Here is a 25,595-nt window from a genome sequence, read left to right as displayed (position 1 = left end):
AGGAGCCAAAACGTGTTAAAGTGTCCTCTAGGAGCATAAACGTGTGTTAAAGTGTCCTCTAGGAGCCAAAACGTGTGCTAAAGTGTCCTCTAGGAGCATAAACGTGTGTTAAAGTGATGAAGTTCGTACATTTCTGTGACTCATTAAAATAAAAGAACACGCAGACACTCACACTGTGTGTTTGATGAAACATAAGGACCTTTAATTGAACAATAATAAAAGGCACAACACAGAGGTCTCTGCTTTTTCGATCCAGTTGTAGAAACTCTTAAAGAAACACGGCGTAAAGTAAAGATCTCCATGTGCACAGAAGTGGTTTGAGACAGACAGGAGGACATGAACCGTCCCCCGCGTCTCTGAATCTCATATTCTGCACCACACCGTCCACGTCATGTGTCGTATTTAAGAACGCGGGACATTAAAAAGAATATAAAGTATATTACCCAGGACGGCCCGGTCCGTTTAGAGACGCCGTCACAGAACAGGCAGCAAATCATACAAAACACATGGTATCAAAAATAATCTCTTAAATTAAACATGAAGCAGAGACGAGAGCGTGAACAGGGAATGTTGGATGTAGATGTGCGTTAATGTGTCGTCATGGTTACTGATAATGTACCACGCTGACGCACAGTGGGCCGTCTGTCAGAGCTGCGGTTCCACTCGCCTTTGCTTCCAGTCACATTTTGAAAGGATGTGGACATCGAACCAGAACCAAGACCAATCCGGAGAGTCGTGTGTGTGTTTCGCCATCAATCACTGCGGCGGCGTCTCCGTCCAGTGTGCGTGCGCTTTAATGGGAGCTGTCATCAGAAGTGAACCTCTTCTACTTTGACCTGTTCGTAGCTTTTATGGTACGTACGGTCTACGCGGATTCAAACCTCTACCTCACGAAGAGCGCCCCTGTCTGAGGCCGTACGGTCTACGCGGATTCAAACCTTTACCTCATGAAGAGCGCCCCTGTCTGAGGACGTACGGTCTACGCGGATTCAAACCTTTACCTCATAAAGAGCGCCCCTGTCTGAGGCCGTACGGTCTACGTGGATTCAAACCTTTACCTCATGAAGAGCGCCCCTGTCTGGGGCCGTACGGTCTACGTGGATTCAAACCGTCACCTCATGAAGAGCGCCCCTGTCTGAGGCCGTACGGTCTACATGGATTCAAACCTTTACCTCATGAAGAGCGCCCCTGTCTGAGGCCGTACAGTCTACAGGGATTCAAACCTTTACCTCATGAAGAGCGCCCCTGTCTGAGGCCGTACGGTCTACAGGGATTCAAACCTTTACCTCATGAAGAGCGCCCCTGTCTGAGGCCGTACGGTCTACGCGGATTCAAACCTTTACCTCATGAAGAGCGCCCCTGTCTGAGGCCGTACGATCTACAGGGATTCAAACCTTTACCTCATGAAGAGCGCCCCTGTCTGAGGCCGTACGGTCTACAGGGATTCAAACCTTTACCTCATGAAGAGCGCCCCTGTCTGAGGCCGTACGGTCTACAGGGATTCAAACCCTTTACCTCATGAAGAGCGCCCCTGTCTGAGGCCGTACGGTCTACGCAGATTCAAACCTTTACCTCATGAAGAGCGCCCCTGTCTGAGGCCGTACGGTCTACGCGGATTCAAACCTTTACCTCACGAAGAGCGCCCCTGTCTGAGGCCGTACGGTCTACAGGGATTCAAACCTTTACCTCATGAAGAGCGCCCCTGTCTGAGGCCGTATGGTCTACAGGGATTCAAACCTTTACCTCATGAAGAGCGTCCCTGTCTGAGGCCGTACGGTCTACAGGGATTCAAACCTTTACCTCATGAAGAGCGTCCCTGTCTGAGGCCGTACGGTCTACAGGGATTCAAACCGTGACCTCAGGAAGAGCGCCCCTGTCTGAGGCTGTACGGTCTATGCGGATTCAAACCTTTACCTCATGAAGAGCGCCCCTGTCTGAGGCCGTACGGTCTACAGGGATTCAAACCTTTACCTCATGAAGAGTGCCCCTGTCTGAGGCCGTACGGTCTACGCGGATTCAAACCTTTACCTCATGAAGAGCGCCCCTGTCTGAGGCTCTACGGTCTACGCGGATTCAAACCTCTAACTCATGAAGAGCGCCCCTGTCTGAGGCCGTACGGTCTACAGGGATTCAAACCTTTACCTCATGAAGAGCGCCCCTGTCTGAGGCCGTACGGTCTACGCGGACTCAAACCTTTACCTCATGAAGAGCGCCCCCCGTCTGAGGCCGTACGATCTACGCGGATGCAAACCTTTACCTCATGAAGGTTCACTTCTAATGACAGCTTCAGGTGCACGCACACTCGGGGGAGAGACCACCGCAGTGATGGCGGCTCGTTCACTTCCAACACTTCGCCGGATTTGTCTCCGTTGCTATAAAACATAAAATATATATAATACACATCATGAATGTAAAACAATGCTAATGTCTTTAATATGGTTACACTGGATACAAACGTCACTGTGGGCTTAAAATGGTCACTACGCAAACTCTTCCAAGAGCTCCGGGGGACCGGTTCAGGGGCCGGCTGAGGGGACGGGGGCGGCTTTAGTGCATGTGCTCCAAATACTCACAGTCAACAAAAAAGTGCAGACAACAGTCAAACGTAAAAGTGCTACAGTGAACGATGATGAAGGTAAAAGGTAAGGCAGAGCTTTGAGTTGCCATTTGTGTCTCCAACCAGCAGAAGCACCAGGCCCGTAGGAACCCTGTCACCATCGGGGCGGAGGAACAGGAGAACGACTGATGAATGTTAAATACAAGTATGAAACTATGATGTGCTGCTGCAACCGACACCGTCTCGCTCACCTCCTTTAACGACTGATAGAAACTAACTTATGCGTGATCCGCGGAGTATTTGGGACATGTCGAACTTTCTATTCAGATCATCATCTCATCTCATCTTCAGCCTCTGATCCTGGATCAGGTCTCAGGGGCAGCAGCTCCAGCAGGGGACCCCAAACTTCCCTTTCCCGGGCCACATTAACCAGCTCTAACTGGGGGATCCTGAGGCGTTCCCAGGCCATCATCATCATCAGATCACGTTAAAGTCAAATATGCTTCTATCCCACGTCTTCCAAAACATGACATAGTGTGAGACACGGATCGAGTGTAAAGCTCAGTTCAGACCAAAGATTCAAAACCAGACGAGTTGAAACTTGCACCGACTTGCAGCGTTCAGGTCTGCAACGTTCTGGAACCTGCCAGTTCACACCCGTCATCATCTCCATAGCAACGCCCCTCTGTACTTCAGTCCTAACCAAAGACTTTTCAGGCCTTTTTGCGTAGCTGGATAAAGGAATGTCGCAAAAAATCAATTCATCGCATGAGAACTTTGAATAAACTCGATAACGTGATCGTTTCCATGTTTCCTGTGTTTTCCTGGTGTTTCTCTCTCACAGCTGAGAGTTCGTGAGTGACTCGTCCAGCTGACTTTGCTCAGACTTGGCGGCTGAAACAGGTGACGTGTGTTACGATCTGAAACCAGCTGCTGGAGATTTGACGAGCTGAGTCTCAGGAGGCGACATCGGCAGGTTTGAGTCCAGACGAGACGGGTCAGTTCGCACCGCTGCAGCCATCTGAAACGGTTTCGTTGCGAATCTTTGGTCTGAACTGGACTTTAAAACCCTGAGAATGTTTAAAATGAGAACTAGCTTTGCTCCGGCGATGGCCGACTGTGTGCTCTCTGACACAGCACAGCTACATACTGAGACAGAGAAGGAACGCAGCCTATTTACTAACTCCAAGAGATCAATTCAAGCACTTCATCCATTTCCCCCCATGAGCCTTCAAGGACCTGTGTGTGCTTTGATTTGTATAAGGAACGACACGTGCGAGTCAAAAGCACAACACCACCTCTTCGTCAACACGTTACGCCGAGAGCAAAGAAAGTACACGAAGCATCTTCGATCAACATTCAGCTTGAGCTGACACGAGGTTGCGTTTACGAGGATCTGTCCACATCTCACACAGGCGGCAGTCGAATGGGATTCTGCGCTGTAGGAAGAGTAAACAAACTTTTCTCTTCTCAGTTTAAACTGAATTAAAAAGTGTGCAGCATGGAAACAAGCAAGTAACACAAAAAATCTCTTTCACAAAAAAGGTGCAGAACGAGGGAATCGTGGGGTTTTTGGACACCAACGCCCGTGCAAAGGTGTCGCCATTGGACCAATATGGAGGCAGGAAGTCGTCAAATCACTGAGTATATGTGAAGCCAGTGGAGCTGAGGCCGACTCAACTCCTCAACACTGAAAATGTAACAACTGAACGCTTGTTCACTTACTGGAGAACTGTGTGTCCCTAACTGTACCACAGAGGACGTGAGCATGCTGTTAGGGGGGGGGGCGTGGACCAACAGGGACGGACAGGAGGTTCAGGACCAGGCTGAACAGAGTCCGGTTTGGAAGGACGCCACGACCTCCGTCAGTTCAAAGGTCAAATAGTGATGCAGTGCTGTCGCAGTTTGGCCACAAGGAACTCGTGGGTTAGATTATGTCGTGTGATTATTCCAACGATCTGAAAGAGACGGTGAAAGAAGACACAACATAAGCCGCTGCACGCTGGCGTCAAATCATCCCAGGGTCTTTTATGGCAAATAACTCAAATGAAATAAGTCCTGTAACAACTATTAATGGGGAAATCCAGGAGAGTCGCTAACAGCCGGACGTGGCTAACAGTGATTAGCTCGGGGCAGCACGGTGAAGGCATTCAAAGGTCTTTTTTAACCACTAATGCTGCTGAAAATAACAGCAAACCTCTGCAGCCGCATGAGAAGAGTCCCTACACACACAACAAAGCAGCAATGGGCTCCTTCTTGCTCCGTGTGTGAACATTGACGTGCGTTCTCCTCCTCGTCTCTGTCCTCGTGCTTTCGTTCTTTACGTTGAACGGACGTTGATCCAAACGTCCTCTAGAGGGCGTCGCTCACATTCAAAAGTTTCTCCAGTAAAATTTGACCCCAACAAAGATGGAGGCGATGGAGGAGAGAAGCATCCTGAGTCAAAATGGCGGCGCCGTTGTAGCCGGCGGTGGTCTGTGAGACACTAAAGACGTCCCAGAGTGTGGACGGAGAATTCCACACGTTGGTTTGACAGATGAGACAAAGTGACGACCGACGTCTCTTTCAGTGTTTCAGGACGTCCGTCGGGGCTTCGATGACTCGCTCGCTCCTGATATTCACGGTGCTCCACACTGCCCCCATGGTTTCAGGTGGTACTGCAGCGTTTGCTCCGTATCTGTACGCATCCATCAGCTTTCAGGGTACGGACAGAAATACGGAAGAAGTGTACGCAGAGGACGCACAGAAGGCTGTGTCTGTATGCGTCTCTAATGTTAAAAAAGCAGTTTGAATGCCTTCACCGTGCTGCCCCGAGCTAATCAATGTTAGCCGCATTCGACTCTGTTAGATTTCTCAGTTAATAGTTGCCAAAAAAGTCCCTGAGATGATTTTACACTGTGATTACACTTTAACATCCTAATCCCAGCAGCCCACACTACTTACTTCCCCGACAGCGTTGACCACGGGCAGGTGCCGCAGGCCCATGGTCCTGAACAGGTTGAACACCTGGGAAATGTGGGTATTGGGCGACACGGTGTAGGGACACGGGTTCATGTAGGGGGTGACGTCCTGGGAACACAGGGAACACCCTCTTTTCTTACGGACTCATCTCATAAATAGTGACTCATCTGATTAAAGTTCAGTTAAAATGGTCGTACCACGATCATGCGGGGGTTGAGCAGGGCGAGGTCCAGGTCATGGATGTCAGGGTACCGCGGGTAATCTTCAGTCATCTCTGCATAGGACAACCTGGGCTGAGTGGCGCTCTGGAGGGAGATCAAAACACCTGTCACAAACATGACACGCGTGTGTGTGTGTGTGTGTGTGTGTGTGTGTGTGTGTGTGTGTGTGTGTGTGTGTGTGTGTGTGTGTGTGTGTGTGTGTGTGTGTGTCATACTGTATAAAAAATGGACGTAGCCTTTCCGTCGAGGTCCGTTCTCTCAACTTGATCCAATCGTACTCGTCTACAGGAGTCTCCATCTTGTCAGACTCATGCTGTGTCCAAAAGCGCGCACTTCCCCCCTCAAACTGGCTTTTTTTGAGGGTGGAAGTGCGTTCACGCCGGTCACACACTCAAAAACTGTTGAGTGTGGATCGATGGAAACTCAACGCCTCAATCGACGCCATTTTGTCTACGTAGCGGAAGAGGCGGGACTTAATTCAAACTGGAAAATGGCGGAACAACAGAACAACAGAGCGGCAACATCTAGATTCACTTTATAAATGTAAAAAGAGGATCAGAGGGGTTTTGTGCTGAGTCAGAAAAGTTAAAGGAAAAGCTTTTGAAAAATAAACCGAAGAAGAAGAAATACGAGCGCCATTTCCGGTAAGTGATCAGCGCCAGTGTGTGATTTCAGACAGAACTTACTGGGGAAATGAGAGAGCTGATCGTGTCAGTGCACGATTTGGGACACAGCATTTGACTCCGCCTCATTTCCTCTACCAAAAAAGGGCATGTATGTGACGTTGGAGGGAGGGGCGTACGTCCATCTGGCTGACGTTTACCTCCGAGGAGAAGTGAGGGCCAGAGTCTAGCTGTCACTCAAGAGGCCACGCCCCTAATTATTCATAAACTTTAACCTCCAATAAAATAAAAACTAGCCCCTCCCCCTCAGTGTTGTCATGGAGATGTGAGCTAAACACACAGACTAGAATGTTCTTTTGTCCTTAAACAGGTTTAATGATGCTGTGTAAACGGCCTGTTTAACATGGGGCTCAATGAGAAACTGCTCTGTTATGAAACCTGCCCCTAGTGGACACTCAGAGAACTGACGCTGACCGAGCTTCCTGATTGGACCAAACAGGTGTGTGTGTGTGTGTGTGTGTGTGTGTGTGTGTGTGTGTGTGTGTGTGTGTGTGTGTGTGTGTGTGTGTGTGTGTGTGTGTGTGTGTGTGTGTGTGTGTGTGTGACTGACCGACTGGTTCTCAGCGTAGCAGACCCCTCTGATGAGCAGGTTGACCAGCTGGGAGCGCAGGATGAGGCCGTGGAAGGTGAGCGGTCTGAAGCGCTCCTCCATGGTCCACTCCTCGCTGGGGGACTGATCCGGGCACAGGTTGGGGTACGGAGCGTGTCTGCGTGTGGACGGCAACAAGACAACAGTTACAGTAGAGCTGGTCCGGTACCCTGACACTGACAGTTTGACCCCACCCAGGTTTGACCCTCACCAGTTTGACCCCACCCAAGTTTGACCCTCACCAGTTTGACCCCACCCAGGTTTGACCCTCACCAGTTTGACCCTCACCAGTTTGACGCCACCCAAGTTTGACCCCACCCAGGTTTGACCCTCACCAGTTTGAACCCACCCAGGTTTGACCCCACCCAGGTTTGACCCTCACCAGTTTGAACCCACCCAGGTTTGACCCCACCCAGGTGTGACCCTCACCAGTTTGACCCCACCCAGGTTTGACCCCACCCAGGTTTGACCCCACCAGTTTGACCCCACCCAGGTTTGACCCTCACCAGTTCCCACCCAGGTTTGACCCCACCCAGGTTCGACCCCACCCAGGTTCGACCCCACCCAGGTTCGACCCTCACCAGTCTGACCCCACCCAGGTTTGACCCTCACCAGTTCGACCCCACCCAGGTCTGACCCTCACCAGTTTGACCCCACCCAGGTTTGACCCCACCCAGGTTTGACCCTCACCAGTTTGCCTCAGGACCCAGCAGGTGCACAGAGGATGCTATCACCACAGCTCTCTGTGCTGCTCTGTCCCGCCTGGAGCGGCAGGGGAGCTACGTGCGGCTCCTATTTGTGGACTTCAGACTAATGACCAAAACTTTAGAACTGGGAATATCCAACTCCGTCTGCCTTTGGATCAAGGACTTCCTGTCGGACCGCTCCCAGGGGGTAAAGGTCGGCTCCCACATCTCTCTCCACAGCCCTCAGCTTAAACATGGGCTCGCCTCAGGGCTGCGTGCTGAGCCCCTGACTCTACACCCTCTACACGCATGACTGCACCCCCCGCACACTCCAGCACACTCCAGCAACACCATCATCAAGTCTGCTGATGATACCACAGTTGTGGGGCTCATCTCTGGGGGAGATGAGTCGGCTCACCGGGACGAGGTGGAGCAGCTCTCAATGTGGTGTTCAGACATTAACCTTGTCCTGAACACCTCCCAGACCAAGGAGCTGCTCACAGACTTCACGAGGAAAGCCAAAACAGACAAACAGAACAGACTCAACCCCTGTTCATCGGGGGGAAACGGGTGGAAAGGGGAACGGATTTACGGTTTCTCGGTGTGCACCTACAGGAGGACTTAACCTGGAACGTTAACACCACAAACACCATCGAGAAAGCACAACAGAGACTCAGGAACAACAATCTGACTCAGAGACATTTGGTGTCTTTCTATTGTAGCTCCATAAAAAGCATCCTGACTTACTGCATGTGTGTGTGTGTGTGTGTGTGTGTGTGTGTGTGTGTGTGTGTGTGTGTGTGTGTGCATGTGTGTGTGCATGTGTGTGTGTGTGCATGTGTGTGTGTGTGCATGTGTGTGCATGTGGATTGCTAGCTGCACAGTATTTTTTTTTGTTTTTGTCTCCTTGAGCTGCTACGGTGTGCGTGTTTGTGTGTCTGTGCATGTTGCTGTGTGGGTATGCTTGTTGGTGTGTGTGTGCGCGTGCTTGTGTGCATTGGTGTGTAAGCTTGTTGTATTAAATGTGTCTTTAAATTATTTTCTGCAATTTAAGGGATTGTACTGTAAATTTCGTTGAGCTGGTCCAATGACAACAAAGACAATTCTATTTAATTCAATTCATTTTCTGCGCACTACATTAAAATGACCTTTAAGAACAAGTCTGTGAAAAACACGTTAAATCCTCATTATTTATCTTTTCCCCTCTCATAAGTGAACTCACAGATCACAGAGGTCTCTGCTGCTCTCTGCTGGACAACATTAGAACTCTGATTTGAATGTAAACTGGAAAATAACGTCACTAACTATACAGACATATATATATATATATATACACATACTATACTAACTATAAAAATATAAAACAGTTCAATCAGTTCAATCAGACGAACGGCTGAATAACCTGATAACTGTGCTCATAGAAATGTGCAGATGTAGGCATGGCGCGCTCCACGAGGGTGCGGCTGGTCCCAGTCTGCGTACAGACCCAAGTATGGAGGTGGACCGGGGCCTGGAGAGGTGCCGGGCCTCCTCCTGGGCACTGCTGAGAAAGGCACCGATCCCCAACGGCTCTGGGTACTTTCCTACTTTTGTAAATGTTATAAATTTAGAAAGTGGCGTGCTCCCTCTTCTGTGCGTACGCCACCTTTATAAACGAGGCCCCTGAACACAAGATTCAACTCGTCCTGTTGGGAAACTTTGCTCTGAACTGGACTTAAAGTGTAAAACAGAGGGAGACACATGCATCCTGTTCCCCTTGAAGGACTCAGGGCGCACTCACACTGTGCCTCCGTACCGTGTCCCAGCACGTGTCACAGCTAAAGTCTGGTTCCTTTGACCAGTGTGAGTGCAACCGTACCACGTCTAGGAGCGGCACGCTTGCCGTCCACGGCCCGTTTGGGAGAGGTGGGCTTTAGTAAAGCACGTTTGCACGTGTACGAGCACGAGCGTGCGCACGTGTACGAGCACGAGGCCTACGGCGGTTCTGAGGTCATTTCCTGTGCGCCTGTTGGGACGTAGAAAAAAGAAGGAGGGACCATGCGCGGACATTTCAAACAATGGCGGTGAAAGGTTCACGTTGGTGTGATGCGGAGGTGGAGTGTTTACTGCAGATTTGGTCGATGAAAAGATTCAAAAACAGTCGACAAGACGCACAAAAACTCTGAGGTCTACGGAAAGATCTGGAAACAAATACGTATATATACGTAATACGTGTAGGCAGCAAGAAGCATTCTCCGAGGCCCAGGTAGTGTGAGTACAAACGGGCCTGGAGGGGGGGACAAGGACCCTAAAGCACGGGGCACGGGACGGAGGCACAGTGGGAGGGCGCTCTGAGGAATGCTTTCTCTCTTATTTCTACATTGATTTCTTCCACTCTCCTGACAGAACGACAGTCTGGCGTCCCTGTGAATGTCACTGTGATCTTGAGTCCAGGACTTTATGTGTAATGTGTGTGACTCACCTCCGCTCTAACATCTGCTGCAGCAGGTCCTCGCCCTCCTCCGCGGGCTCCACCGCGGCGTTCTGCTCGTCACAAACGTTCCTCAGCTCACTGGATGGGTATGACTTCATGGACTGGCAGCGCCGCCGCTGTTCCCCCGCACGGGACACGACGCTGGATTTCTGCACGCGACAGTGAAGAGAACGTTTATGAAAACAAGAAAACTTTACACCAGCACATTAAATAATCACCACATCACACGTTTCATCACCTGCTGAGGCACGTTCAAATATTAGGAGAGGCATCGATTGATTCCATGAGAACATTTTATGTTAGCACACGTTTAGGCTCCTAGAGGACACTTTAGCACATGTTTTGGCTGCTAGAGGACACTTTAACACACATTTTGGCTCCTAGAGGACACTTTAGCACATGTTTTGGCTGCTAGAGGACACTTTAACACACATTTTGGCTCCTAGAGGACACTTTAGCACATGTTTTAGCTCCTAGAGGGCACTTTAGCACATGTTTTGGCTCCTAGAGGGCACTTTAGCACATGTTTTGGCTCCTAGAGGACACTTTAGCACACGTTTTAGCTCCTAGAGGACACTTTAACACACGTTTATGCTCCTAGAGGGCACTTTAGCACATGTTTAGGCTCCTAGAGGACACTTTAACACACGTTTTGGCTCCTAGAGGACACTTTAGCACATGTTTAGGCTCCTAGAGGACACTTTAACACACGTTTTGGCTCCTAGAGGACACTTTAACACACGTTTTGGCTCCTAGAGGACACTTTAACACACGTTTATGCTCCTAGAGGACACTTTGACACACGTTTATGCTCCTAGAGGACACTTTAGCACCGGTTTTGGCTCCTAGAGGACACTTTAGCACGTGTTTTAGCTCCTAGTGGGCATTTTAGCACATGTTTTGGCTCCTAAAAGACAGTTTAGCAGCATGAGAAGAGTCCCTGCACATTAACCGACAGGAATGAATATATGAACATCTACCTGTAGAAGAAATGAACTGTTCGCGTTTGAGCCGTGCAGCGCTCACTGTTGGTGAGGCGGCAGCATCATTAGAGACATGGTTCAGATCCACAAGGTCATTCCCGCCCACGGGCGACACACTCGGCCCCTCCCCTCCTGCTCTAGCTCCCTCTGGACACGTGCCCGGGCTTCAGCAGCTAAAAATGTGCAGTGGCACAGGACTTACCTTGAAGCGGATGTTGTTGCTGACCAGGATGTTGCCCTTCATGAAGTCCCGTTCGTTCTGCCGGTTTTCGGTGACCACGGGGAAGGCGTGGTAGACGGTGGTGCGCAGGATGCTGACCAGAGACTGGACCCGGGTGTGGGGGTAAACGTAGGTCAGGTTGGGCTCCATGATGTCACTGGCTGTGAGCCTTGATAGGATGAGAGGAACCAATCACAGACGTTTGTGATCAGGAAGAAGAATTCACGAGTGTCTCTAAAAAAGCTGCCCAGAGCCCACGGTCACTGTGTTTACTGCAATATTTAATTAAGCATCACAACAACAGCACATGTTTTGGCTCCTAGAGGACACTGATGCACACGTTTTGGCTCCTAGAGGGCACTATAGCACGCCTTTTGGCTCCTAGAGGACACTTTAGCACGCATTTTGGCTCCTAGAGGACACTTTAGTGCACGTTTTGGCTCCTAGAGGACACTTTAGCACACGTTTAGGCTCCTAGAGGACACTTTAGTGCACGTTTTGGCTCCTAGAGGACACTTTAGCACACGTTTTGGCTCCTAAAAGTCACTTTAGCACAGGTTTTGGCTCCTAGAGGACACTTTAACATACGTTTTGGCTCCTAGAGGACACTTTAGCACACGTTTTGGCTCCTAGAGAACACTTTAGCACACGTTTTGGCTCCTAGAGGGCACTTGAGCACACATTCTGGTTCCTAGAGGAGACTTTAGCACATGTTTTGGCTCCTAGAGGACACTTTAGCACACGTTTTGGCTCCTAGAGGGCACTATAGCACACCTTTTGGCTCCTAGAGGATACTATAGCACACATTCTGGCTCCTAGAGGATATTTTAGCACACGTTTTGGCTCCTACAAGGCACTTAAGCACAGGTTTTGGCTCCTAGAGGACACTTCAGCACACGTTTTGGCTCCTAGAGGGCACTTTAGCACATGTTTTTGCTCCTAGAAGGCACTATAGCACGCATTTTGGCTCCTCAAGGGAAGTTTAGCACATGTTTTGGCTCCTAGAGGGCACTAACTTACACGTTTTGGCTCTCAATAGGGGAGTTGTCATGCGTTTTCTCTTAAGAGTAGAGGCAGCAGTTACCCACTGCCTTCACACGGCTGTAAAGAGTCAGCAGAGGAAAGAAAAGCCTTCAGCCTTCAGCCCTTAGTGTTAAAGTATAAATCTTACTTGTCCATTTCCACCTCAGTCTCCCACTCCAGCAGCGGCACTCCTCTCAGCTGGATGTGGATGTCATAGATGCCCTTGTTGAAGAAATCTCCAGTCCACTTGGCCACCTGACAATCACCACAACACTATTTACCACATGAACACACCTGGAGACACACGTAGAAAATGCTGAAGTATATAACACGACAGCGTACCATTAGCGTGATCATGATGGGCAGCCCGTATGTGATTTCATTGGTGGATTCAATGAGGATGACAGTCAGGCTGATGGTCATTCTGACCACGCCTCCGAGGAAGGCCGCAGCTCCGACGAGAGCAAAGGTCCCTGAGTAGATGTCCATCCCCAGCTTCCTAGCAATCACACACACACACACACACACACAAACACACAGTAAGAACTCCATCTTAATAGAGTCCATGCGGCTCAGCAGGACAGGGGAACATGAGCTACCACCTTAAACATGTAAGTAACGTTAGACGAACATGACCTACCACCTTAAACATGTAAGTAACGTTAGACGAACATGCCCTACCACCTTAAATCATGTAAGTAACGTTAGACGAACATGACCTACCACCTTAAAACATGTAAGTAGCGTTAGACGAACATGACCTACCACCTTAAAACATTTAAGTAACGTTAGACGAACATGACCTACCACCTTAAACATGTAAGTTACGTTAGACGAACATGACCTACCACCTTAAAACATGTAAGTAACGTTAGCCTACCACCTTAAACATGTAAGTAACGTTAGACGAACATGACCTACCACCTTAAACATGTAAGTAACGTTAGACGAACATGACCTACCACCTTAAACATGTAAATAACGTTAGACGAACATGACCTACCACCTTAAACATGTAAGTAGCGTTAGACGAACATGATCTACCACCTTAAAACATGTAAGTAACGTAAGAAATGTTAGTTAGTAACGCAGAGAAAGTCCAGAATTATCAGATCACTTCTTCACAAGCAGGTGTTGGACGCTGTGTTGGACGTCACTGTACGCCCGACTTTGTGCTGCACGTCAGGGAACATGTTTACGCCTGAACCAGAAAGCCGTCTTTGGGAAAGGAGGAATATTACGCCTCGGTTTCACACAGACAGGACGTGGAATCGCAGCCTTTGCCTGTGATGTGAATGAGAACCGTTTTCCATATAATAACCACTGATGTGTGACGAGAGGAGGGTGAGAAGAGCAGTGGGGGGGGGGGGGGGGGGGTCCCGTGAGAAAGTGTGGTGAAGTGCAAAGATGTGAGCCAACAGTCGGCTGTGTGCCAACAGTGATCGCTGTCGGCTGAGAGGAGGTAAGAGCCCGGCTGTGACAGCAGAGGAAGTGGAAAACACATCCAGTCAGCAGATTCCACCTGTGGAGCTGCATGAGTTAAAGGCTCTGAGCCATTATGGGTCACTGTTTAGTCATTTAGGGTTTTTTTCGTGTAACAACTATTAGGGGCGACTGTGGCTCAGTTGGTAGAGCGAGTCGCCCAATGTCCGAAGGGTCAGCGGTCCCTGCCTCGTGTGAATGTGTGTGACTGCTGTATGTGTGAGGAGGTGGTCGAGGGGCCGCAGGCGCTGATTAGCGGCCACGCTTCCGTCAGTCGGCCCCAGGGCAGCTGTGACTACGTAGTTTACCACCACCATGTGTGTCTGAGTGAATGAATGGATCCTGGACTCTGTAAAGCGCCTTGAGCTCTGAGAAAGACACTATATAACTCAAAGCCATAATAATAATTAATGAAGAAATCAAGGAGAGTCGCTAACAGCTGGACGTGGCTAACAGTGATTAGCTCGCGGCAGCACGGTGAAGGCATTCAAAGGTCTTTTTTAACCACTAATGCTGCTGAAAATAACAGCAAACCTCTGCAGCAGCATGAGAAGAGTCCCTACACACACAACAAAGCACCAATGGGCTCCTTCCACTGTAATGGACTTTACTATGAGAGGAGCTGGTACAGGGGCCAGTAGGTAAGTCTTTAAAACACTCTTTAATAAACTCTGGCTTCACTTACTACGCTGTTGCTGCTTTGTTTCCTGATCATTGAACATTAGGAGAACATGGTTCTTACACTTTGAGGATGTTGGCAACCAGACGTCCAAACGCCGCCCCACAGAGCAGCGAGGGGACAAACAGGCCGCTGGGGACGGACACTCCGTAGGTCCAGCAGGCCAACAGGAAGTACAGCAGGAAGAAGACCGTCAGAGTCACGGGGCTGAAGGTACCTGACGGGAGGAGCAGGAGGCAGGCGTTCATTATCAGCAGACAGTGAGTATCATACGTGCGTGAGTGTGTGTGTGTGTGTGTGTGTGTGTGTGTGTGTGTGTGTGTGTGTGTGTGTGTGTGTGTGTGTGTGTGTGTGTGTGTGTGTGTGTGCGTGCACTCATCTCACCATCCTGGTGGAAGAGCTGGTGGATGGCAGCTTCCTGTGGGTTGAAGAACAGCGTGGCCATGTCGTTGTAGGTCTTGTTGGTGCAGAAGAACTGGCGAATGGTCGAGTTGATCTCCTCACTGCCGGACAGCTGAAATAATCATAATAATAATAATAAATACATGAGTGTGGAGAGTCTCTTCAGAGGACTGTGCATTTAATCTACTTCTTCCTGGGCCAAGTAGCATTTCTACTGTTCAAATCCAAACATGCGCCTATGAAAGTTTTGCTTTTCCATAATAAAACATATTTAGTCTGAAGTCATACTTATAACTTTTTTTGAGGGGTTTGACAGTGACTTTCTGTCCCGTTGTGTTTCCATGGTAGCAGCCAATAGCGTTGGGCCTTGCTGGTTGCCAGGGTTGTCTGTTGTTGGGTGCAGCTACTGTAGGCTAGCACTGGGTGAAATGGAGTTAGCCAATCCTGCAGCTGCTTCTTTGTCCCAGCAGCTGAGTGAGCGGAGACGGGCAACAACCAGAGTCACTATAGGCCGAGCATTCACTCCATGGACTGAGAGAAAGGAGAGAAACGCCATTCAAACGCACGCCCACATGGCTACGCTGCTCCTTGATGCTAACATCACTTTCATCTGCACTTAGCTGGAACGGCTAACGCTAACGGCCAACGCTAACTGTCAGTCAAACTCCTCTAATCCTTGAGATGGCGTTCCTCTCCTTTCTCTCAGTCCATGGAGTGAATGCTCGGCCTGTAGTGACTCTGGTTGTTGCCCGTCTCCGCTCACTCAGCTGCTGGGACAAAGAAGCAGCTGCAGGATTGGCTAACTCCATTTCACCCAGTGCCAGCCTACAGTAGCTGCACCCAACAACAGACAACCCTGGCAACCAGCAACGCCCAATGCAACAATAGAAACAGAACGGGACAGAAAGTCATTGTCAAACCTCTCAAAATTTTCATCTCATCTTCAGCCTCTGATCCTGGATCAGGTCTCGGGGGCAGCAGCTCCAGCAGGGGACCCCAAACTTCCCTTTCCCGGGCCACATTAAGCAGCTCTAACTGGGGGATCCTGAGGCGTTCCCAGGCCAGTGTGGAGATCTAATCTCTCCACCTGGTCCTGGGTCTTCCCCGAGGCCTCCTCCCAGCTGGACGTGCCTGGAACACCTCCCTAGGGAGGCGCCCAGGGTTCATCCTTACCAGATGATCCTGAACCACCTCAACTGGCTCCTTTCAACCCAAACCATGTCACCCTCCTGTGGAAACACATTTCGGCCGCTTGTACCCCTTCTAACCCTTTCAAAATTTTAAAAATATTAATTCAGACTAAATATATTTTATAATTAAAAAGCAATACTCTCATTCTGTGCCCCTCAAAATGCCACGTGGGTGTTTTTTAATAAAGACTCAACATGTTCAACCTTTCAGTCTAACATGAAAGTTCATGTAACCGTCACAGATCTTTACCGTGGTGTTATGGCTCGTGTGGGAGGACAGGTCACGACACTCGCCCAACAGTATGGAAGCTGCAAATATCACCACCGTTGTCACCAGGGTAACCAGCAGACTCTCCAGAACTCTGGAAAAGTGCGGACATCAGATCAGCATCTGCAGTCACATGCTTACAGGGACATTAGCGTAGCATTTAAGATGATTTGTTACTGTCTGTGTATGGAAATGAACTGTTCCCGGTGTGAACGGGCGATGTGGCAAATCACCTGATGAACTTGGCCTTGGGGTGGATGTGTCTGATGCGATACTTGGCCAAGCTCTTGTTCATGCAGTTGAAGAGGGCGCCCAGCAGACCGCCCACCACCCCCATCAGGACGAAGAAGGCCAGGTCCACTGCTGTCCACAGGTGGCAGCTCTTGTCTCCATCTGAACACTGACGAGCACGGACGACTTAGGCAATGTACTGTTGTGCTGACAATGAGTTATAATATTTATAGAAGAAAAGATCCTGGAGAGCTTCAACACACTAAAGACAAAAGGTCACAACTGGACATCAAATCAAAATTGTAGATGGTTGCAGATGGAGGGGGCAGCTGTGGCGTTTATCACCCCAGGTCTGGGGTTCGGTCCTGGATGGTGGGAACAGGAGGTTGGTGCCAAGAGGAAAGAAGGGCTGAATGAAAGAGTGAGCTGGTGGAGAAGGTGGGTGAGGGAGGAGGGGGCCTGGTTATGGGGGGCTCAGTATGTGATGAGGAGTTTGAACTGAATCTTTTGTGGGACAAGGAGCCAGTGGAGGGTCTTTACACGGAGCGGAGCCATCAATCATTCGGGTTAAGGTCTCAAACACCATGTGTTGGGGTTCTACCCTGGTTAACAGACCTACAGTGCGTTTACAGTCACATCAGTAACCCAAAAATGGCCTTACCCTGGTTAAGGGAATAACCCCTGCTCACGTATACTTGAATGGGGTTGAATGGGAAAATGACGGAGTAACTCTTCCTCCGGTACAGTAGGTGGCGCTCCACCAACACCGCTGGACTGATTACAGCTCTTTTCCGGTTCACCTTTGTGAGAATCACAAACGGAAACACAAACAGAATTACGACAGAAACGGGTCTTCTCGGGAGTGACGTCCTCCCTTGGTTTAAAGGGAACGCTCTATTGTTGTGCTGCGGAGTGGGGAGGGGGAGTTGGAACCCACGGAGCATGCGCAGACGAGAAACCCAGGAATAAGCAGAGAACGCTGTTTACATGCGCGAATAATCGGGGTACTGAAGGAGTTCTCCAGGTCTGTTAACCGGGGTATGAGAAATCTGATTTTACCCCGATTATTCATGCATGTAAACATGTAAACAGCTTAACCAGAGTATTATCGGGTTTCTCGTCTGCGCATGCTCCCCAGGGTAGAACTCCCCCTTCCCACTCCACTGCAGTGGCTTTGACCCGGAAACAGAAGAAACCAGGAAGCAACGGCGCCGAAAACAACATCAATTGAACGTTCCCTTTAAACCGAGGAAGGACTTCACCATGGCGACCAGCATCACTACCAAGAAGAGCCGTTCTGTCCTGGTTGTGTCCAAAAGTCGGCCATTTTGCCCACGCTGGTGATTGTGACAAAGGTGAAGGTGGAAATAAAGGCGTGTTCAGAGCAGCTGGATGTTGGTGGAGCTCCACCTACTGTACCTGTGTGTGTGTGTGTGTGTGTGTGTGTGTGTGTGTACCTGAGGAGAGTTACTCCCTCATTTTACCATTCAACCCCTGCCGATATGAATGTTATCAGGTTACCATTGTGCGTGAATGGCGGGGCAAAAGTTGTGTGTTTTGTGAGGTATATGGTACCAATGATTATCATGATGGATTTATCAGTTTAGTTTAAAGAAGACATATAATTGTGAGGCAGTTGGTCAGGATGGAGATGTCCACTTGGATGTAATTGACGTAGGAGTGGAGACGATGATGTTACCAAGGGGGAGGTTATAGAGAAGGAACAGGGGAGGACCAAGCACTGAGCCCTGGGGAACGCCTTGAGGACAGAGGAGTGGTGGAGGAGGTGCAGGTGTTGATGTTGGTGGACTGTTACCTTAAACTCTCCAAAGTTGAGCAGACCAGGCAGCTGGAAGGAGCCCCACTTGTTGAAGTTGATCCCAGAACGGAAGAAGTTGAGGGTGAACGTGGCTGACATCGAACAGAAGAGCTGAAACAAAATGAAACGAGGGCTTAGGCAGGGGAGCGGTTGATCACACTTGATGGAAGTACATTTAACCCTCTAGCACAACTTTCTCCCTGACAGACTGAGGCAGTGCGTTGATTTTCAGGTTAAATCTCTGGCTGTTCACAGATCTTGATATGGACCTTTAGCCGCAGCACACAGTGCTAATTCAAATCTTCCCACTCTGGGACCCGGTTTCTAAAGATCCACGTCCAGGACTAAATCTGCATTGTTTTTATTGTTTCCCTAAGGTTTGACTAAAGGACGAACCCTCCTTTCCAGCAACTTGGAAAGGAGGAAAGTTTCTTAAGTCAGCAGAAAGAACACAAATGACTGGAACTACTTTTGTTAACCGGATACGGGGACATACCACTTTCCAGGTGAGAGCCTGGTTCCAGAAAGAGCAGCCCTCCTCCAGACTGAAGAGGGTGCCCCCGATAGGAGCCCCAAAGGCAGCAGCTACTCCGGCAGCAGCACCCGCTGACACAAAGTCTCGCTTGTCTCTGAAAAACAGTAAAGACCATACTCTGAGCTGTGCTTGGCAATATTCACTGTGTATTCTGACTTCCAGGGGAGCAGTGAAGTGTGTTTTGCTGAGTCATACCTGTCAGTACGGAAGTAGGGAAAATTGAAGTTGATCCTCCTGAAAGTGATGCTCTGAAACTGACAGAGGGAGAAAACGTTTGATGAGCACACCAGCTATGATACGAGACCGCATCAGCCTGGACCACAAGGGTTGAGAGTTGTTTCTAGCGCCCTCTTTGGAGGAAAGATGGAACTGCCGGCGAGTCTCTGGGACCTCATCTCCCTGAACAGTGTCGACTGTGTGACGTCAGCAGATCGGCAGCGTGATGCCTTCACGTGCTCCACACTGACAGGAGGTCAGAGGAGAAGGAACGACGTAAAAAGCGTCACTAACTGTGCACGCAATTTGATTTTAGTGCGGAAAAGTCTTCATGGAAGTTCTCAACAAAGCAGCAAATACGAGTGCTTTCATTAGTGGGTCACATGATCATGATCATGATCGTGTTTTAACTCACTCTGTGATAGAGAGGAACTTAACTGACACTTTACTGGATGGAAATCTTACAGACTGCTGTTTTTGGCAAGTATGAACACTGTACATGTCGCCACCTGACTGTTGTTTTAAAACATTTTAACCAATCTTTAAGAGATGCCAAAGTCAGGCACCCTGCGCACAAATGTTAAGGCGGCAGTCGGCAAGTCTGGCAGATTGAGTGCTCGTCAGTGCACGTGCACCAGATTCCCGTGAACACGCCCGTGTCTTCTCTCATCGATAAACAGCATGGAGTACACGCTACATGGAGGTAGGCTGGCTAACTTACTCATAGATAGCAGCTGCTAACGTCATTTAGCCTATGCTAGCTTGAGACATGTGTGAGCGGGGAGGGGGATCTGTGGCGTGTGCACGAACTGTGACCTGAGCTGAGTGGACAGGATGATACGGGCGCGGTGGATCGAGGTGCACGTAGAGGTGCGTTTATTTTTCTAAAACCAGATGATTTCTGTCGTTCTATCGGAGCAGAGTGTCGACTTCAGTGGATACGATCAAACTAATGTTGCCGACTGTGACTTTAAGCAGATCTGATGTTCTTTTCTGTTCAGTAACTTTGTAATATGTTGCAGTGTTGTTGTTGTTGTTGTTGTTATCTTGAGGGTCGTGTACCTGAGGAAGGCCGGCTCCCACAATGGCTCCACTGTGAATCATAGGACCTTCTTTCCCCACAAACAGACCTGAGAGGAAACACGCTGAGTCAGAGACACTGTCCATCCACAACAGGAACGATGAGTCGCTGTTCTCAGCTTCATTAGCTCGTATCCTGATAAAGGACACTAAGCTAAAGGTGACAGCTGACATGTTGACCCTCCATACAGAGTTATTTTGACCATTTCAAGCTTGTGCTCTACATCTGGACACGTGTAACTTCATAACTGATGTGTTATATCTCAAGTTTAGGACATCGATTACCCACAATTGTACTTAGAGCGCACTCCCACTGTCCGTCTGTACCGTGCCCAAACAGGTTCCACGGCTAAAGTCTGGTTCCTTTGACCAGTGTGAGTGCAACCGTACCACGTCTAGGAGCGGCACGCTTGCCGTCCACGGCCCGTTTGGGAGAGGTGGGCTTTAGTAAAGCACGTTTGCACGTGTACGAGCACGAGCATGCGCACGTGTACGAGCACGAGGCCTACGGCGGTTCTGAGGTCATTTCCTGTGCGCCTGTTGGGACGTAGAAAAAAGAAGGAGGGACCATGCGCGGACATTTCAAACAATGGCGGTGAAAGGTTCACGTTGGTGTGATGCGGAGGTGGAGTGTTTACTGCAGATTTGGTCGATGAAAAGTTTCAAAAACAGTCGACAAGACGCACAAAAACTCCGAGGTCTACGGAAAGATCTGGAAACAGCCACGCATCGCCATGACGTCATCAATGCGTGTGACGTGTTACGGCGTGATGACGTATAGGCAGCAAGAAGCATTCTCCGAGGCCCAGGTAGTGTGAGTACAAACGGGCCTGGAGGGGGGGACAAGGACCCTAAAGCACGGGGCACGGGACGGAGGCACAGTGGGAGGGCGCCCTTGAGTACTGAGTTACTTTCAATCCTTTGTATAACTTCAGTCACTTCAGTACATCATGAGACCTTTCTGTGTGTTCATTGCACTCGTACTTTACCTCCAGCCACAGTGAACAGGACTCCAGCAGCTTTGCAGAGAAAAGCTCGCAGCCGAACGATTCCTGGAATCTTCACTCCGTTCAAGTAACTTTTAATTTCTGGGATCCCTGAACCCGCTGCCACTGGCTGAGTACAGGAAACAGGAAACACAGCAGGTTAGCAACATGATTCTGTGTTCACCACCTCTGCCAAACACATCACAGTTATCAAATATCAGCAGAAAATGACTTAAAGGTTGAATGTGTAGAACGAGCAGAACAGCTCCATCTAGAGTCTCGAGATCGTCCTCTCAACAACAAAAAAGAAGTCCAGCAGTGGGGTTGCCAGGTTGGTCAGACCCGGCCCAGTAGCTCCAGGAGACCGGAGTCTGTTTGAGCCTGTTTGAACCCGTCCCCTCCAGAAAATCACAGCATCAAAACAAGGATTAGAGGAGTTTGACTGACAGTTAGCGTTAGCCGTTAGCGTTAGCCGTTCCAGCTAAGTGCAGATGAAAGTGATGTTAGCATCCAGGAGCAGCGTAGCCATGTGGGCGTGCGTTTGAATGGCGTTTCTCTCCTTTCTCTCAGTCCATGGAGTGAATGCTCGGCCTATCAGGCTTTAGATGTGATGTAACACCCTTTCAAAATAAGATTTCCGGGTCCAAACAAAACAGAAACAACCGCAGAACATGTGAACAATTATGATCACCTCTGTGGTCAGTTAGACGTCTTTTTCATCCATAAGAAAAGAGGTCAAATGACAATTACGTTGTTTTTTAAGACCTCAGATTTGTTCAAAAAACAAGGAACTGGAGAGACACGAGGCTTGGACCGGGCTGGACCAGGAAATCTTATTTTGAAAGGGTGTCATGTAGCGTCTTAACTGGCGGATACTGACTCTGGTTGTTGCCCGTCTCCGCTCACTCAGCTGCTGGGACAAAGAAGCAGCTGCAGGATTGGCTAACTTCATTTCACCCAGTGCCAGCCTACAGTAGCTGCACCCAACAACAGACAACCCTGGCAACCAGCAACGCCCAACGCTATTGGCTGCTACCATGGAAACACAAGGGGACTGAATTCTGTTACTGTAACACCTTAAAACGCCCCGTGGGTGTGTTATTATTTTAATTCTACATATTCGACCTTTAAGCTTGAGTCTGAAGCGTGTGTGTGTGAGCGGACTTGAGTCTTACCTCGATGAGGACGAGCACGCTGGCGATGAAGACGAAAGTCATGTTGATGGCCAGGAGCTCCAGCAGAGACAGAGGGAGACAGCCTTTGTCGCTGCACCTCTCTATGGCTGCAGGCGTCAGGCTGAGGCACAACAACCAGCAACACTGAGGATCATCCTGTCTGAGAGCCTCTTATACTACAGCAGCAACACGACAGCACGCACTGCTCTACTGCGTGACGGCTTTGTGCTTTATTTAAGTTTCAATGGTTCAGAAGTCATCGCATTTATATTTTACGCAGCTTCCCTACGTCTGACCGCATCCTCGCAGAAATTTAGGTGTGCAACAGATCAAAACACGCACGGTTCAGATCGTTTCTGGGATCAGAGTCCAGGATCAGAGTCCAGGATCAGAGTCCAGGATCAGAGTCCAGGATCAGAGTCCAGGATCAGAGTCCAGGATCAGAGTCCAGGATCAGAGTCCAGGATCAGAGTCCAGGATCAGAGTCCAGGATCAGAGTCCCGGACCAGAGTCCAGGATCAGAGTCCAGGATCAGAGTCCTGGATCAGAGTCCAATCAGGTGTCTGGAGCACCTGCTGTTATGAAGTGAGCGAGTGAGTTAGCGTCACACAGCTCTGCGTTCCCCTGGACGCGTTTCCACTGTCGAACGGCTTCCTTCTGGTGCCACAGTGCCGACACGGACGGACGGACGGACGGACGGACGCACGCACGCACACCCACGACCCTCCGGTCCCCAGCCAAGTCACCTATGGACCCAAATTCGAACGCTGATATTGTTCCGAACAGATCCCGGATCATTGACGATCCGTTGCACCACTAAAATCCATCATTTCTATGGAATATCATGACTTTTTTCATTCTTCGTGGTCACGACTCGGCACTGACGGCGCCTCCAACACTCTGAGAACATCACACACACTGATTTCTGACTAATTCAGCTGTTTGACATCTGGAAATGATAAAGGATACAATCACCGACCAGAGTCAGTTTGATTTTAGTGAAGAAGCGCACGAAGAAATCCACGAAGAGGCCGACCTGCAGGAGACATGAAGCAGCACCTCTGGTCATGTGCGACGTGGCATCGGACAAAGAAACGCAAGAGACGCACCTACCAGGCCCACGGTGACGCCGATGGCAAACATCATCATCCACCGCACCGCTTCGTACTTCTTGGCTTTCTGTCGACAGACGACAGCATTTTATAAAAACGTGTGACACAATGAATCTCAGATGCTCTTCACACACGTGTGTTACTCTGAGCGACGACGGCGGCGACGCACCTTGTTGTCCATCCCCTCCAGAACCTCCACATACGGCTCGCTGATGCAGCGGTCGTAATCCAAGCTCTGGTAAAGAGAGAAACAAAGATTATGGGGCGATGACGCGGCTCAGATCCACAGACTGATCCAAACCAACACACACACACACATCAGCTCTGCGTGGAGCTCTCTCCCCTCATGACGGTGTCTCACCTCGTAGTCTTTCCTCGGGAGAATCTCATCTTCTTCTTCTCGGATTTCCCCGAGGATCGTCTGGAGGACAAAAAGAGAATATTATTATTATTATTTTGGCAGTTTTTCAAGCATTTTATTGTGAAGGACAGACAGGAAATGGGCTGAGAGAGAGGGGGAGACATGCAGCAAAGGGCCGCAGGTCGGCGTCGAACCCACGACTGCTGACTTGAGGATCTTCAGCCTCTTTACACGGGGAAGCTGCTCGAACCACACCAAAAAAAGAGAATGTTAAAAACAAGTGTAGTGGTTAGCACTGTCGCCTCACAGCGAGAGGGTTCCTGTTTTCTAATCCCGGCTGGGGCCCTTCTGTGTGGAGTTTGCGTGTTGTCCCCGTGTCTGCGTGGGTTTTCTCCGGGTTCTCCGGTTTCCTCCCACAGTCCAAAGACGTGCAGGTGTTCGGTTCATTGATGACTCTAAATCACCCGTAGGTGTGAATGGTTGTCTGTCTCTGTTCGTCTCTATGTGTCCTGTGATAGACTGGCGTCCTGTCCAGGGTGGACCCCGCCTCACACCCGATGTCAGCTGGGATCAGCTCCAGCACCCCACGACCCCGACAGGGACAAGAGGCTGAAGATGGAGTTTGAGGCACTTTCACACTACTGTCACATTCACCATCACACAGACACTCACACACCCACGCGACGCACAGGGAGCAATTCAGGGTTCAGTGTCTTGTCCAAGGACGGAGGACCTGGGGATCAAACCGCTCTGACTGCACATCTGATACACACAGAGGCGGATTAATGCCCAGGCTGCAGCCTAGCCTAAATAAAAACACTTACCTTAACTTCAGTTTTGAATACAACATGACTTTGCTCAGGTGAAGTTCAATCTCAATGTGTAATACAAGTATTTTCCTCAGTGTCCTGGTGGTGTCAATTAAAACATTTTAAACATATTATTTATATATATTATTCCTGTTATTCTTATATTTTACATCTCCCTGTTCTTAATTTTATACAATTTATGTTTCTTATTGATGCTTCTTTCATGTTTGCTGCTGTAATAAGGACATTTCCCCTTTATGGGACTAATACAGTGTGTGTGTGTGTGTGTGTGTGTGTGTGTGTGTGTGTGTGTGTGTGTGTGTGTGTGTGTGTGTGTGTGTGTGTGTGTGTGTGTGTGTGTGTGTGTGTGTGTGTGTGCATCACTCTGCAGAATGATTAACATGTAAAACAGCATTATAATTTAGAGGAAAGTTTTGTTTTAAGTGAAATTATTCATTTTTTAACCTCCTGCACTTCCCCAGCAGAGGTCACTGTTACTGCGGCCATTTTGGATCCAGTGGCTCCAACAGCTTCATCTCCACCCTGAGACAAAGTGTCAGTGTCCCAGCCTCGGCACCGTCAGTGCATCCAGGGTCTTTGTAGCTTTTCAGCCTCAGCTCCAGAGACCCTGACACAGTGGCACAGGGACACAGGGACACAGGGAGGGAGCAGCTGGGTGCAGCAGGAGCAGGACACACTCTGGGGGAAATGTCCGAGTACAGAACAACACTAAACCACACAGCTGTTCCGCGTCTGTTCCGTTCCCTTACCAGCTCCTCGGGTGTGCGCGTCTCTCCTTCTCTGCAGCAACACTGGCAACAGAAACAGTTTCCACAGCACGCCATCTTTGTTGG

At 49.5% G+C, this 25,595-nt stretch overlaps 1 protein-coding gene across 4 annotated transcripts; it reads right to left on the bottom strand.

Annotated features, from left to right (window-relative positions):
* Positions 1-206: 206 nt before the first annotated feature.
* Positions 207-25,595, bottom strand: clcn6 (chloride channel 6). 4 transcript variants are annotated; one of them, XR_014593348.1, is made up of 24 exons: positions 25,512-25,586; positions 23,933-23,992; positions 23,741-23,806; positions 23,573-23,638; positions 23,429-23,495; positions 22,460-22,566; positions 21,288-21,414; positions 20,281-20,348; positions 19,198-19,256; positions 18,964-19,096; positions 18,465-18,578; positions 16,651-16,817; positions 16,400-16,511; positions 14,942-15,071; positions 14,621-14,774; positions 12,739-12,895; positions 12,545-12,651; positions 11,356-11,542; positions 10,159-10,319; positions 6,973-7,129; positions 5,716-5,823; positions 5,501-5,626; positions 2,258-4,515; positions 207-944 (listed from the first exon to the last, which is right to left on the bottom strand). XR_014593348.1 is itself a non-coding variant. In XM_083920183.1 (23 exons), the coding sequence occupies exons 1-23, from the start codon at positions 25,584-25,586 to the stop codon at positions 4,435-4,437; spliced, it is 2,589 nt and encodes an 862-aa protein (XP_083776309.1). In that variant the 5' UTR covers positions 25,587-25,595; the 3' UTR covers positions 2,006-4,434. The 4 variants fall into 4 exon arrangements, 1 of the variants encoding a protein (XP_083776309.1); XR_014593349.1 differs by lacking the exon at positions 207-944 and adding an exon at positions 1,474-1,629; XR_014593350.1 differs by lacking the exon at positions 207-944 and adding an exon at positions 1,627-1,686.

The sequence above is a fragment of the Echiichthys vipera genome (assembly GCF_963691815.1).
Source record: "Echiichthys vipera genome assembly, chromosome: 9".
Lineage (NCBI taxonomy): Eukaryota > Metazoa > Chordata > Actinopteri > Perciformes > Trachinidae > Echiichthys > Echiichthys vipera.
This window is presented reverse-complemented; position numbering and strand designations above follow the sequence as displayed.